This window comes from Salarias fasciatus, chromosome 14 (genome assembly GCF_902148845.1).
Source record: "Salarias fasciatus chromosome 14, fSalaFa1.1, whole genome shotgun sequence".
NCBI classification, from domain to species: domain Eukaryota; kingdom Metazoa; phylum Chordata; class Actinopteri; order Blenniiformes; family Blenniidae; genus Salarias; species Salarias fasciatus.
Window position 1 is genome coordinate 13,208,212 of NC_043758.1, and position 14,475 is coordinate 13,222,686.

The following is a 14,475-nucleotide window of genomic DNA, read 5'->3' on the forward strand; positions in this document are numbered from 1 at the left end:
ATGCTCATTCTCTCCTTCTCACTGTTTCCCGGCATTTTCCTCTCCAAAAGTCGTGCAAGCGGAGCAGAAAACTCTTGCTCATAAAGGCTGAGTAAGACTAACCCCCAGGACATGTTCTGTTGACGTTGATCGTATAGACCATGGATGTCAAACTCAGTCAGAAGGCTGGGCCACGCTAGAAAGTAGTGACAGCATGGGCTGGACACATGAAAGAGTCTAGACATAAAGATACGTCCTGCCTAATGAGGCATTTTGATATATGCTTTTAATTTATGCGGAGAAATCAACATGCTGCTTTTATAGGCCGTGGCACAACTCACGCTGATGTGTCATCAGGCGTCTATAAAATTACTGGATACAACAGATAGACGAGGCTAAATTAAAACGTGGAAAAAGGGCATCACGCAGAGCAGGGATTTAATGTACCAGAGGCACATGAGAGTGATGCACACCTTTTTTCACTGTCCTGTAACTGTGCCAACAGCGTGAAGCTGCTCGTCGGCCTTATATGGAAGTCTGGGTGAATTACAGGGAATCAAAGGGAGTAACGAAGTGGGAACAGATCACGTCTTAACTAAATTTGAACAACTTTGAAAAGTGCGCAGTTGTTGAGTTTCACAGACTTCTTAGGCCAAAAAGACTGTCATCCCCTGATGGCTGTTCTTCTGTGCATTTGATGTCACAAGAACTAATAGCAGCAATGTAAGTTGCCTGCAAAAATCCTTGGGCCTCAGCCTTGGATACATGCTACAGGCCAGCCCTGGAGAACCCCACTCGTCTTCCAGACTTGATTAATCCCTATCGCCCCCCTCCATGATCGCAGTTTCCATTTTTTAGTCCGTATCTGTGCACTCATCCCCTCCCCAATCTCCTCTCACTGGCACAGAATGGCTTCCTGGCAGAATGGAGGCATTAATTCAGGGATGAGAGGTGTGATTCTCTCTCCCTCTCTCTCTCTCTCTCTCTCTCTTTCTCTCTCTCCCTCTCTCTCTCTCTCTGCTGTGTTTGTAATGCGTGGCCTTTATCGTAGCTGAAACAGCTCACTACCCTCTGATCCTATCTCAGATCTCAATATCCTAGCCGTTCCACCCTGTAAACGCAGGGATGAAAAATCTTGCCCTTTCACCAATGCATTACACCCCAGCATATCGCCATACCCCTCTCCTCCCATTGCACACTCCACACCACTCACCCTTTGTGACACAGGCCTCCAGCTAAATTCGAACTCTGCAAAATGAGACCAAGTGAGCTGCACTTCCTCTATGCCAGAAACCATCTTAGTCTCATTATATTTGTATTTAGGCTCAGTCCGGGCCTCTGAATCCCCTTGTCAGACAATAGGTCAGGCAAAATAATGACTAGCTCTCAGTAAGCTTGAGGAGAGTTAAGGCTTGGATGTTGGGGAGATAAAACAACAACCAGTCTCTCAGCAGAGAAACATGGATCAATACAAACGAAGCTGCGGTGTAAAAAGGCTGTTTTTGATCCAGGCTTGCGTCAGCATCACTAAGGTGAGTCTTGACAGCTCCTGTGCTGTTGGTAGATATGGATCTGTGTTTAAAAAAAGGAGCAAAACGCTAAGGGACCGCAAGCGTCTTGTTAGACTGTGGAGAGTGTTGGGCTGACCCCCGCCCCCGACTGCTCTGCACACAAACATGGATGTGCACACGCAGTTGTGCAAATACACACACGCGCACAGAAAAAAGTGTGCAGACCTCAGTTGTCACTGAGAAACTATTGTGTTAGCTTGTGGTGAAGAAAACTTTGTGGGTTTCACTCCAATAGCTGCGAGGAAAAGCTACACACGGGGAGATTTAGGAGGATATGACTTGTGTCTTCAAAACCTATGTGGTTTGTGAAGGCAGCATCTGCTGGCACATTTAAAGTTCTGCACCCCGCTATGTCAAAGGTAGGAAGGCAGCCAGGCAGCCAGGATCGTCGCCTCTTATCTGTGCCGCTGTTGTGCTGTGTTTTGAGGGGGCGTGCCTGTGATCTGTGATCATGTACCATGTCGTTGTAGCAAGCGTGGCTGTCGCTTCTGACTGAGCCGCCACCCCGCGACTCCACCCCCACACAGTAGGTTTGGCATACAGAACAGTCAGCCACATAGGAGGCGCAACGCCAAGGAAGGGAGACGGAGGGGGAGTTTGAAAGGTAGGCCTCGTAGATTTCAGATAAGACATCTTTCCAGACGCCTTTACTGTTTACTATCATAACCACATAACAGCCTCAGACATGTCAGAGATAAAAGGAAAGATTAGTGACTGCACTGGCAGGACAGAAAACTTCATCTCCTAAACATCTGTGTTATGTTGCCAAGTACAGAGCCTGTGAAAGGCTCTTCACTTTGTAGTGCACACAGAAAAGGCAATATTTATTTTTTGAATATGAGCTTCTTCTGTAGTGTGACTAATATTCCGTTAATGTTACTGAGAAGGAGTGAATATATTTTTGTCTGTTTCACTCTCTCCTTTTCTCTACGCTTGGCTTGGATTCAAGGGTGGTACTCTATTAGATTAATGTGTAAAACATGCACTGAATGTGGAGCAGTTAACCTACACGATGTTTGGACTAAAGAAGTAGTTGCAGCCTACTTGGCATGTGTGACTGCAGGCTAGGTGTAAACAAAGTGTTTCGAGCAGTTACAGTCCCAATTATTCAGCGGCGAATGAGATCTAAAGCAAATCCTTGTGCGGCGCTCTCTCCTTGGCGTGCACTCCCGGTCACCGTGGCAGCACAGACAGCAGCTGCAGATTGACTTCATACTGTGTACATAACAATAACTTTGTTGTCATTCCAGCAGCCTATCTGTCTCGGCATCGTCGGAGCGTGAGGGTATAAGGAATTCCACAAAGTTTTGATACCTCAATTAAAGTGCGTCTGTCTGCTGTTATCTCATTTAGTCTGTAGTCAATATGATTGGCATAATCAGACATGCCTGATTGGGGCCTCCCATTTAATTAATCAGTCGCACTGTATCATCACCTGTGGCTCATTAGAGTAATTAGAGCGAATTAGTTAGATAGAAGGCCTCTCTCTGCCTGCAGACGAGTGGAAGGAATTTCATTAGCAGATGAGAACACACATACATACACCTTGGGTCTGATGGCCAGTGGTAATAGGATTTGTTTACCCGTGACTGTTATCAGTGATTAGTGTTATTACGACAGTGGTTGGATGGAGAGATGCTCATTTCTGTCTGGCCCAGCCTCCCCTCCCAGCCGCAAACATGGCTCTCCATGCCAGATTTCGCCGGGCCAACGTGTAAGCAGACTTCCGCTTTTGAAACGGAGTTAAAAAGAATGTGGAAAGACTGGGCTCCCCAAGTTACTGCAGCGGCCTGTCTGTGCATTCATGTGAGAGCACACGCGTGTGGAGCAGCGTGCAAGAGGCTTCTTGGCCAAGTCGGTGTTGAAGTCTCTCTAGGGAGTGTTGGCAATCTGTTCCAATCGTCTTTACAGCTGACCAGACGACCAAATGAACCAGGACAGGGACTGCTGCTGTGGGCCAGTCCAGCCAAGCCAAGCAGTGCCGTTACAGCAATCACACAGACATTACAGCCCACTTAATGCTCCCCTGCACACACCATATTCCATCCTCTGCTAAACTAGACAGCGCAGTCCTAACCAGCCGTGGCTGGATGTGAAAATAGTGCTGCAGATAATGTGAATGGTTAAATAAGTTAATTCACCAATAAATTATACAGTTTTTCATACTGGAAAAGTCAAATGTTTTGAAGTCAGCCCAAGGACGGCGGGAGAGCGCTGACCTCAGAGTCTGAGCCCGAAGGCCCTAACACAGTGGACGCAAACTTTTCACGGTCTGTGTGGTGTCTGACATCGTGGTCACGTCACTGCACTCAAGGGCCAACAGGATCAACTCTGCTATTTACATTTCAAGAAGCATCCTGTGTCCTCAGATGTATCATCCTCACTAACCTCCTGTCATAGAAATCGTGGCCTCCCTTTGTTGCATGTTTTTGTCATTTTCAATTAGCCACTTTGCTTGTGTGTTTTCCGACTGTCAAACTGATTTGTGAAGTTTATCAAACTCGTACGATGTCATTCACTGTTGTCAGCAGCGATAGAAGGAAAATCCCAGTGGCATGCCAGATGGCTCGAGCCCCCACAGAGCCGTCTTATTCAACATTAACAGGATTCCCTTAAAATGTTTTGAGCTTGAACAATTTTAATGATGCTAATTTTTGTTAATGGAAAAACAAACTGCTGCCAATTGATTATATTTAGTGATAATGGATAGAAATTTTGTAATAACAGACTTTGTATATCAGCTTTGGGTGGAAATGCTCAACATTTCCAGGATGTGTTTACTGAGCCAATCAGAGGTGTAAGCGTAGGTATAATCTGAGTTTCGCCTCTGTGTTTGGACTGGCCCTTTCTGATATCTGCTGTAGCTTGGTGACACATATCACCATTCTAGTTATTATGAAAGTGAAGGGTCTTCATCTTTCTATTTAGCCATCCATTAATCTAGCTAACAGCTATCTTTAGGCATGACAGTGATACAAACTGCAAAGTGGGTGTGGGAAAGGATCGGATAACCCGATGTATTAGGCACTGACAGTCCTCACTGCAAGGAATTCACACAGCTTCAGTGGTTATCCTCATCAGGGCCTTGCATATTGGATTTTTGGGTTTACGGAGTATAAACCTTCTAATGTTCAAACTTCGAGACGGTCACCCGGTGAGAAGACAGTGACATGTTTGTTAAGTATGCATCCAATGCCAAACTGTTAAAATGAATCAAACTTACCTCGAAATAGACAGACCTATATGTTCATACTTGGTTGAAACAAAGAACAAAGAAGTGAGGTGGGAATATAACAGCTCCAGTGTGCTTTTTGCTTCGGTGCAACTTTGTAACTTGTAGACTGACCGCATTTTAGTTCAGTTTTGTTTAGCCAGAAGCCCACATCATACAAAAACATCATTCAGCAGAGAAAATAGCCGAGCCTCCTCTTTCAGTATTTCACTCAGGGTACTTAAATATGACAGGTTATCATTTGCAATAATATGTGGCTTAAAATGGGAATAGTAATGGCCTCTTAATGGTCAGTAAGATTTGATGTGTGTGAACAACGGGCATGCAGCTGGGACTGTGCACTTTCAGGATGTTACGCTCTATCAGCAAGATGAGTGTAAAGTCTGCCTGTGTCTGCTGATGTGGGCAGAGAGTTTGCTGCATAGTCAGAATCTGACTGGGTCTGAGGGTCCTCTTTTTTTGATTTTTTTTTTTTTTTTTTTTTTTAACTAAGACCATGCCCATAATTACTTGCCCACTTGGCGTAGAATCAATCCTCTTTCATGTGTGATGTGTTTATTTAGCTTAGCAGTGAGAATTTTTTTTGGGATGGGGGATTTGGTAACACATTGGGATTCGTGCAGCGTATTGGAAAGGGATTGGGCAGAATCAAGGGCGTCAGGGATTGGCACATGACCTCCTAAAGCTCAACCCTAGCAGAAGACTGAGGTTATTTTAGTTTGATTCTCTTATTGATGAGTGAATAGACTGGCCTGTGGAATAGAATGCTGTTTAATGACTGTCAGATTTGCTTCGTGAGATTTGCTCATTCGAACCTTTTTGATAAATCTATAGAATATAAGAAGACATTCTTTGATTAAAGTGGGTTAAGCAGTGGTATGAACTATTCATTTACTATGGGTATAAGAAGGACAAGAGCATCATTCAATTTAAAAAGTTGCTGCGCTCTATAAAGTTTATGCTCCTACCAAATACAAAGATAGACAAATATAATCATAACTAATGAAGGAAAGTGTGGGGCATTTTCATGATTAATTTTCAATGATCTTTCTGAGTTCTTAATTCTTGGAGTTGTTGCACTTAATTCAGTAGCCTGTTCTGTTACTGGAGGAATTGAAATCTGCATTGATTCAGTCCACATCGTGTTCAAGGGACTTTCTGTCATATTAAATCATATTCATGATGTTTAGTGGCACAGCTTGAATGATTAACAGCATTATCTCTTTACTTGAGGGATATAGTTAAATACATGCTGGTTGCTGCTTATTGTATCTGAATTCAGATCAAGTTTAAAAAAATAAATGAAAATCCCCACAACCCTATTAAAGTTGAATGATATTGGTGATGCCTCCACCACCCAGAACAGTAAGCTTTAAGGCCAAAGATGACATAATCATATTTTGATTAATATCTTGTCAATTTGCCACTGATATGAGGAACCAACTGGGCTCTGTGTTCATGATCCTGTAGCTAATCTTTAACAATATAATAATTACACCTTTGTTCATGAAGTGGAGCATTCCGCTTTTATGACAATTAATTTAACATGATTAAAATTTATTAGGTTCCTCCGTTCATCAAGGGTTGCACAAGCTTGTGTGCATGCTCGAATTCACTAACAGACAGCGCAGCTGCTCCATGGCCATGGGCGGACAGGCTGCTACATCAACTGCTCCATGGGCAGCCAGAGCAAGATGGCATGTAAGCAAGTGAGCATCCCCCCCCCCCCCAAAAAAAAAAGAAGAAAAAAAAACCAAAACATCCTGTACTACTGCATGAAGTCCATTGCAGAGGACAGTCGACCAAGTCCATTTGTTAGGTTTCTTTTCTTTTTTTTTTTTTTTTTTTTTTTTCCTAATGGTTTGTGGATAGAACAAGATCACGGCTGGTCAGGGAATTAAACTTAATGCTGATGGGGGAAAAGCTCCTAATTAGTACTTGATCACACTATTTCTTCAGAGGGTTGTATTTGCGTATGTGTGTTGATGAAGAGGGGTTGTGATGCGGGGAGTCGGGGTGGTGGGCCTGTGTGCGTGCGTGTGTTTTGGGACCTTGTCAGCAGACTGAGCCACAAGGGCCCCTGTGGTAATGTGTGTATTAAATGATTAGTGCGTTAGTTAGCATAACGGCCCTTCAGCAGCGTTTAATCACTCTCAGGGGTGGGCGGCCTCACAGGAGGTGGAGGGGGGGTAGAAAAAAAAGGGGAGGAGGCGGAGTAAAGGGAGTCGAGAAGATTTTCGACTGAGGAGGTGGGAACTGCTGGTTGAATGAGTGAGTGGATGATCTGTACAGACTGGAAAACCGAGTGGAGGGAGGGGGGGAAGTAGAAGTAGTGAGCGTGACAGAGGGCAAGAATCCAACAGAAACATAATCCAGCAACACTCACGTACTCAGCAGAGGGAGATACAATCTTTACAAGGCCGGAACGTCTTGTTAATGTCAGCACTCGGCCCATCATCTGGAACAAGTCCCATAAATAGCTATTAATAACAATGCAAAATGGATGTGGATAAAGGTGGTGCTTAGTCCAGCCTTGACAACTCCGCTGTTGTTGATAATTGTGCTGTTGTTGTAAACACAAGGAGAGGGGAGCAGTTGTCTGGTGACTGTAGTCGATAATTGTTGTGGACTGCTTGTATATGTACAACTCCTGGTTTATTGCTACAGCGGTTGTCAAGCCTGACAGGGCTGTTACTGACGGACGACGTGAAAGGTACAGATATTGGCTGCGCTGGTAGCAGATCAAACTAATGCGGTTTTCCTCAGTAATTTATCAGTGTTGTCATTCTCCCCTCTGTTTCTCCGGCTGCAACACACGGGCCGAGGCAGGAGTTTAGTCGAGGCAGGACGGGTAGTCTGCAGGATGCCAGATGGGTCTGAGAGGCTGCTGTTTAGTCAGAAACAGCCCCCTTTCTTCTTTTTTTTTGTTTTTTTTTTGTTTAACCTGTATAATAACAGCATTGATGAATATGATTTTAACAGTGATGATCTCAGTGAAACCTTTACCAGCTAAATATGAACCACAAACTAAATTTCAATAAAGCATTACAATAATAATGATGATAATAGAAATCCATAAAAACTCAGAGGTATTGTTTGACATCAACCAAACTTGGCAACATTTTGTCAGATGCAGGTGTGCAGGTGCAGTCTGCAGCGACAGCTTTGTTTTGGGTCAGTGCAAAAATGGCGGAGAACAGGGTCGAGGACATCCATTTACCTTTTGTGAAAACCACATCATGCATTTTTATTTTTAAGTGAGGAAGGGACTATGTGGAAGATATATACTGTTTCTGTAGCTCAAGCTGAAGAAAAGGGTTCATATGAGGATAAACTTGTCTATTTGAATAAACAGGAATTTCCTATTTTAATTATAAAAAAAAGATCTTTGTTAAATTAGCAGTCCTCTAGTCACACATCTATTACACAGTAACAAATGTTATGTAAAAAGGTAATTTCTGAGTGCCAAAGTCTTGTGATAGTTGTTGGACCTATGAATCAAGCTGAAAGAAACTCCTGTTTTTAGGGTAGAGTTCTGTAGCTTTGTGTCATTTATGATGAAACCTTTTCTAAACGTGTCCTCCCTTGCTCACATGCTAGGTTCTGACCTAGTTTCATCATTTACCTACATTGTGTGTTTCTTCTAAGTAACACCAGTTTGTGTGTATAAATTGTGTGGGAGCATTTTTTTGTTTGGTTGTCTTCAGCTAAAATCAGGCAACGTTCAACATAATTAAATTTGTCTATTCTGAAGGAAACTGGCTCAGACGTTCTGGGATCTGTGGTCTAGCTGTGATCAGACTGGACTCCTCCAGCATGGAGACAGAATTACAACATTTATGATTAGACTTCCTGACTTGACTCGAAATAACAGAGAAGCTTATTGTTCAAATTCAAAGAACTTTCATACCTTTTTTTCAGGTTTTCACTTAGTTTTGTTCTTGACTGCACTTTCTAAACAGCAGCATATTTCCTGTGTTTATCTTTAGTAATAAGTATATTTCTGACACCACAACACTTCCTCCTGTACTTATTAGACTAACTAATGCATGACAGCTCGAGTTGTGGTTTAGTGATTTTTTTTTTGTTTGAAAAGTTGGGGAAATGTTTAGAACATTTACAGAACAATGTTGTGATTGTGATTCTGGTCGTCTCATGTCTGTGGAATAAACGATAAACTGTGCAGCACACCTTAAAGAAGTTGTTTGTTTGCATTGCAGAAAGAATTAGACACCACCGCCACACAGCTTGCCAGCAGACAGGACGAGAGCGAGCAGTCCAGGAAGAAACTCATCGACCTGAGCCGTGAATTCAAGAAGAACACTCCAGAGGTGAGAAAATCAGATATTCACAGACATGCACTGCCACATAACGGCGCACACGCCCCACAATTCTTTTGACAAACACGGTTTTTTGGCGTCAGTGTTTCTCAGCGTCTGCTTTCCTCCTCATAAGTGTAGCCATGATTATTTACCAAGAAAGCAGGGGAGGAGTAGACGGCACATATATGCGGGCTTTGCTCCCAAAAATAGTCTCTCCATTAGTTTCCCTGAAATCCTAAAGAGACAAAACAGAAAACCCCTCAGGAGTTTGTATTATCTGACCTAGTTTTTTTTTTTTTTTTTTTTTTTATGTGAGCAGAGAGTGTGGTCCGTGAATGTGTATACGAGATGGAGAAAGGCGGAAAGAAAGAGAGAGAGAGAGAGAGAGAGAGCCAGAGCAGGAGGGAGAGAAAGAAAGAGAGTGTGACAACACTACTAAGTGGGATCAGGAGGGAATTCTGTCCTGTTCCTGTGTTCCCATCACTCCTCCTGGGAATATTTGTTTCATCTCCGTTACCAAGGCAACACATTTCAATCCTCCCAGTGAAAACAAAGTATTGTTGTGTTATTATTGGTAATGTCACCATGGTGAATTATTGATGGCGCTATGAATTATGTATGAATGGTGTAGACAGTGGATAGAAAATTGTCAACTCTCGGCGGAGTTGACAGTCGGCCTATTATAGTTACCACAGGATGAATATTGTGACTATTGACTTGAGCATGTAGCCCACCCGGTGTAGAGGAATATACACTGGAGGAAACAGTACCTGCATACAAAAGACGCTAATTTCACTTCGCCCATACACATTCATCTCTAATCTCATTTCCAAGTATAACCACATAACTAGCAACACACACACACACACACACACGAGGAGGCAAGGCAGACTCCGAGGGGGGAGAAACACACATGCAGAGGCAGAACGAGGCGTGCACACAAAGAAAACATGCAGAGGAGCAGAGGCACAAACACACAGGCAGATAGCCTAGATCACAGAACAGGACACACACATTCATCAGTGTAACAAGGCTGTGATTTAGGAAGACTCCTCTGGCGTCTGTGTGGCCCCTGGCATCTCCCTGGTATGTGGAGGAGGAATCTGAGCCAGGCCAGACGAGCGACAGGATTCATTACAGGGCTGTAACAGGCTCAATAAGAATCAGCACTAAAACTCCTGGCGTTTGAATGTACGGAGGCATCAAGGCTGCCTACCAAACAGGCAGCTTCATAACGCGTGATGGCCCGCGCTTGATTAAAAATGCCCCGATCGTCTTGTGTGTGTGTGTGTGCTCTGTGGCGCCGCGTCTTCCATCACGCACGCGCGCGCGGCCGTATGTGTGTGGCTGACCAGCCTATAGCGCGGGCTGTCATCTCTCTGTGGTCCGCACCAGTCAGCGGAGATCACAGTCACATCAGATCAGACTGCATTAGGCTGAGCGGGAGTCCGTCTCTGATCCATTATTCAGCAACCAGGAGACCGGCCCACGTTGACTGTGTCTAGTCTGCTGAGCTGTACTCAGTGTGAACTGCACTCATGGTCTGCATAATAACACACACACACACACACACACACACACACACACACACACACACACACACACACACACACACAGGCTTTTGTAGCATTTTGAAAGTAGTGCAAAGAAATGCAGCGTGAAAACAAAGTTTTCATAATTCATTAGGACTGACACACTGTTAAATTTTTTTTTTCCTCCAGACTACATCTCACTGTGCTTCCTAAGTTCCCTAAATTATTCATCCAGTTCTTAATTTCCTTTTAGTTAGTCAGGACTCCTCGACTATACTGTTATAAAGGCAAGGGTGGGAATGGTTGTAAAATGTCCCAAAGATTGCTAGCCAGAGGCAGTGGTAGTAAAACAACTTTGTGTGTGTGTGTGTGTGTGAGTGTGAGTTAGTGTGTGTGTACGTGCACACACATACACACGCTTGTGTTTAGCTGCGGGGCAGACAGACAGCGAATGGGAGTTCCATACTCCCTGGAGGATTCCTCGGGCTGGCCTGTCTGCTGTCTGCCGGCAGCTTACACACCAGCCATCCATCTCCTGCTGCATGGGCCCCTCCACTCTACTCCCCTCACTACACACACTCACACACACACACACAACCACACACACACACACACACGGAGAGAGAGAGACAGACAGATTGACCATGGTGTCTGTGTGCATTGTTATATTATATGGTCATAAATCTTTGGAAGTGGAGAGGGCAGGGGGCGGAGCGCCACTCCAGAGTGGACCGAAGGGGTTCAGAACTCAGCAGAAGCAGGAACTCGCTGCTGCACGGTGTTTCAAAATGCGTTTCTACAGTGTGGTTTTCAGCTTGTCTCGGGGCTCGTTAAGGTGGCTGCAGTGTTTAGTCTCCCCCAAAGGCTACAGCTACATGAATAGTATAACATGTGGGATTGTATGCAGTCACCACTATGAATAAAGAGCTACCTCTGACTGTTAATAGGTGAGTCCTCATGCAAGAATTTTTCTGTAAAGCAAAGGATGAAAATTATGGATATGATTGAAAAATGTTACTCCTTGAAGAGTTTTCTTTTCACCAGCTTAAATGTGGCGACAGATTTAGAGGTGATATAGCTGACGAATAAAAAAAATTGGCCATTCATTCAAATAGTGCTACAATTTATTTTTTATTTGAAGCTAATAGACTTAGTCTTACTAGCTTATTCTGGATTTCTAAATCTGAATATCTGTGGTTGCTCTCGTCTTGTATGAGGAAAAAAATGTAGCTTTTGATAAAGTAAAATCTATCATTTTAGGGTTTTTGAGGGCTTTTGTAGATGGTAGTGATGGCATAATTTGAAAGTACCAAACAACTGAGCAATAAGTGCGATAATAACTTATGCAGTTGCAGTTAAGATGTTTGCAGTCATCATAGTGTTAACAACTCAACATAATAATATATTTTAAGAAATTGCAAAGAAATTGTGGAGGTCACCTTAACACTCAAAAGAAACTGAACACTGAAAATAAAAATGGAATTGCCTTGCAAATAATACTACTAATAGAACGAACACATATCCAGTGTTTTTTTTAATGCGTTTTGTTCTTGCTTCTCCTGCCTGCTTGTGTGAGAAAGACAGAGCCAGTGTGGTGAGGGGGGGGGGTGCAGGTCATTATCCCCAGTGGGGGGATATTGAATTGGCCCAGACAAGCAGCCACACTGACCCCTGATGAGGTAACAATGAGACAGGGTCACCAAGGTCGTGACCTGTCCTCAGCCCCAGACAAGCAGCCTGTCTGGACCAAACTTGGGATTAGGCCAGCTTCAGACACGACTGGTCTCAGGTCACTTTGAGATGTGCGCCGCCTGCAGCCTCTGCAGTCGGAGCGAGGCTTTTAGGCAGAGGGGCTTCTGAAAGGCGCGGAGTCTCTTGAGCGCACATCTGTCGTTGCCCTACTTCACATCTTCGTTAGACAGTTTTGTGAGCCTGTGTGTGTCCACAAACTGTGCAAATCAAATGTGCCTGTACAGAATGTCCTATTCTGCTGTGCTTTTTACCGTACGCTCCAGTTCAGTTTGTCAGGATGTAGGCTCAGCTAACAGCATGGTGATTTGCATGTTCCCCTGATACATACTCGACTGGCTATCTAATCTGAATCTGCTGACTCGTGCTGGAAAGTCATGCGATGGGACTTGGAGGATGAACAGCATTGGCTCCATAGTAAAAACTTGGTGTGCGGAGACAATTTGCATTAACTGTAGGCCTACGCCGAGGCTCATTCCCTCCCTGGCTGACACGCACTAGCAGTGCCTCTGGGTGGCCCAGGTGGTGCTGCACCTGTTCTATGAGAAACGCAGTCCGCCAGAGCTCCTCCGGGTACAAACGTGGCCTCCTCCCTGCCCGCATGTTCATCACTCACACACCACGTTTTATCCATCGGCAGCGGCAGGAACAGCCTCTGCTCGATTTCAGTGAATCATTTTCTTGAACATAACAGGGCCTGTTATTATGAAAACCCAGTGGGTTTTTTGCTGCTTCTGTACATCACCACATGTTCCCGTGTATTTACTGCTATTTTCGGATTAAAAAATGTTGGGTCGATTATCTCCTTTTGATACTCACTAATCTCCTCTGCTCTTTATTTTTTAGGATTTACGGAAACAGGTTGCCCCCTTGCTTAAGAGCTTCCAAGGAGAGGTGAGTGTGTTATTTGGGACTTTATATTGACATGTTTGACATAGACAAACATGCCCATTGTACTGTTAAGCAAAGTGTTTTATGAAGCTTGTTTGATATTCATTGACTGGCCTCTCTCTCTCTCTTTCTCTCTCTCTCTCTCTCTCCCTCCATTTTTCTTCCTTCGTCTCCTTTCCTCAACGGCCATCTCTTCTCTCTCTCTCACGGCTTTTTCCTCCTCTCTCTCTGCCGTCTCCTGTTCTTTCTCTGGTCACTATCTCATTTCCCCTCTTTCCTCTCCCTCTTTTCTTCGCTCTGCTCTGCTCTTGATTTTCTGTCCTATTCATGAAGTCCTGTAGCCCGAGGGTGTGTTTAAATTGCATCCTGCAAAAAAAAAAAAAAAAAGGCACCACAAAACCCCAGCTCCAGCCAGTCACAGCTCACCGAATGCTATTTCCTCAGACTTTGTGCGTCTGCATGATTTGGTCAGGTTATTTGTTGTTTTTAGCCGATTTTGGTGAATCATGACCCATTTCTGTTCGTCGCCGCAGATTTATTTACTTGAATTTCCGCGTTGAGCCCAAAGTTTTTTTAACACACCTTGACCAAAATGAGGCGGCTTACGTGTGAGTGTGTATGCGCTCCATACCATACTCCCAGTGCACCACTTTTATCTCCTCCTCCATCATTTTGGCCTATTTCCATCGTGACTCCTCCTTACTGGCAGCCATGCATTTCCAGTTCACTCCCATATGTGAATGTCGGCGGGTAGGAGTGGAAGCGGCTGGTTTAGACTGGAGCGTTATTTGGGGTGGAGTGGGTGGGCGTTGAGCAGTGTCTCCTCTCTAGCGCACGCGCGCACACACACACACACACACACACACACACACACACACACACACACACACACACACACACACACACACACGCTGACACATGCACACAAACAAAATCATCTCAACAGATAGTGACAGGGCTGCTTTGCTACTGGCCATAGAATATTACAGTTTAACACTGGGTTAGTTTCCATATTCTTGTGTTAGAGCGTCAACCGCAGCCAGTGGTTATGTAAAAATGCTGTAATTTATAGTGGTTTCTCCATGTTCTGCTGATGATCCACAGTCTATTTAGAGAATAGAAAATAGAAACAGCAGCAGTATAATTGGGGCTTTGTCAGCTGTTTCCACCATCGGCGTGTTGACACACCTCGACGGCGT

At 44.2% G+C, this 14,475-nt stretch overlaps 1 protein-coding gene across 3 annotated transcripts in view; it reads left to right on the forward strand.

The window, feature by feature from the left end:
- cux1b (cut-like homeobox 1b) overlaps positions 1–14,475 on the forward strand; it is a 65,260-nt gene that overhangs the window by 9,317 nt on the left and 41,468 nt on the right. For all 3 annotated transcript variants that reach the window (XM_030108124.1, XM_030108125.1, XM_030108123.1), the window contains exons 2-3: positions 9,003–9,113; positions 13,232–13,279. In XM_030108124.1, the coding sequence (XP_029963984.1) occupies positions 9,003–9,113; positions 13,232–13,279 (159 nt within the window). The remainder of the gene's footprint in view (positions 1–9,002; positions 9,114–13,231; positions 13,280–14,475) is intronic.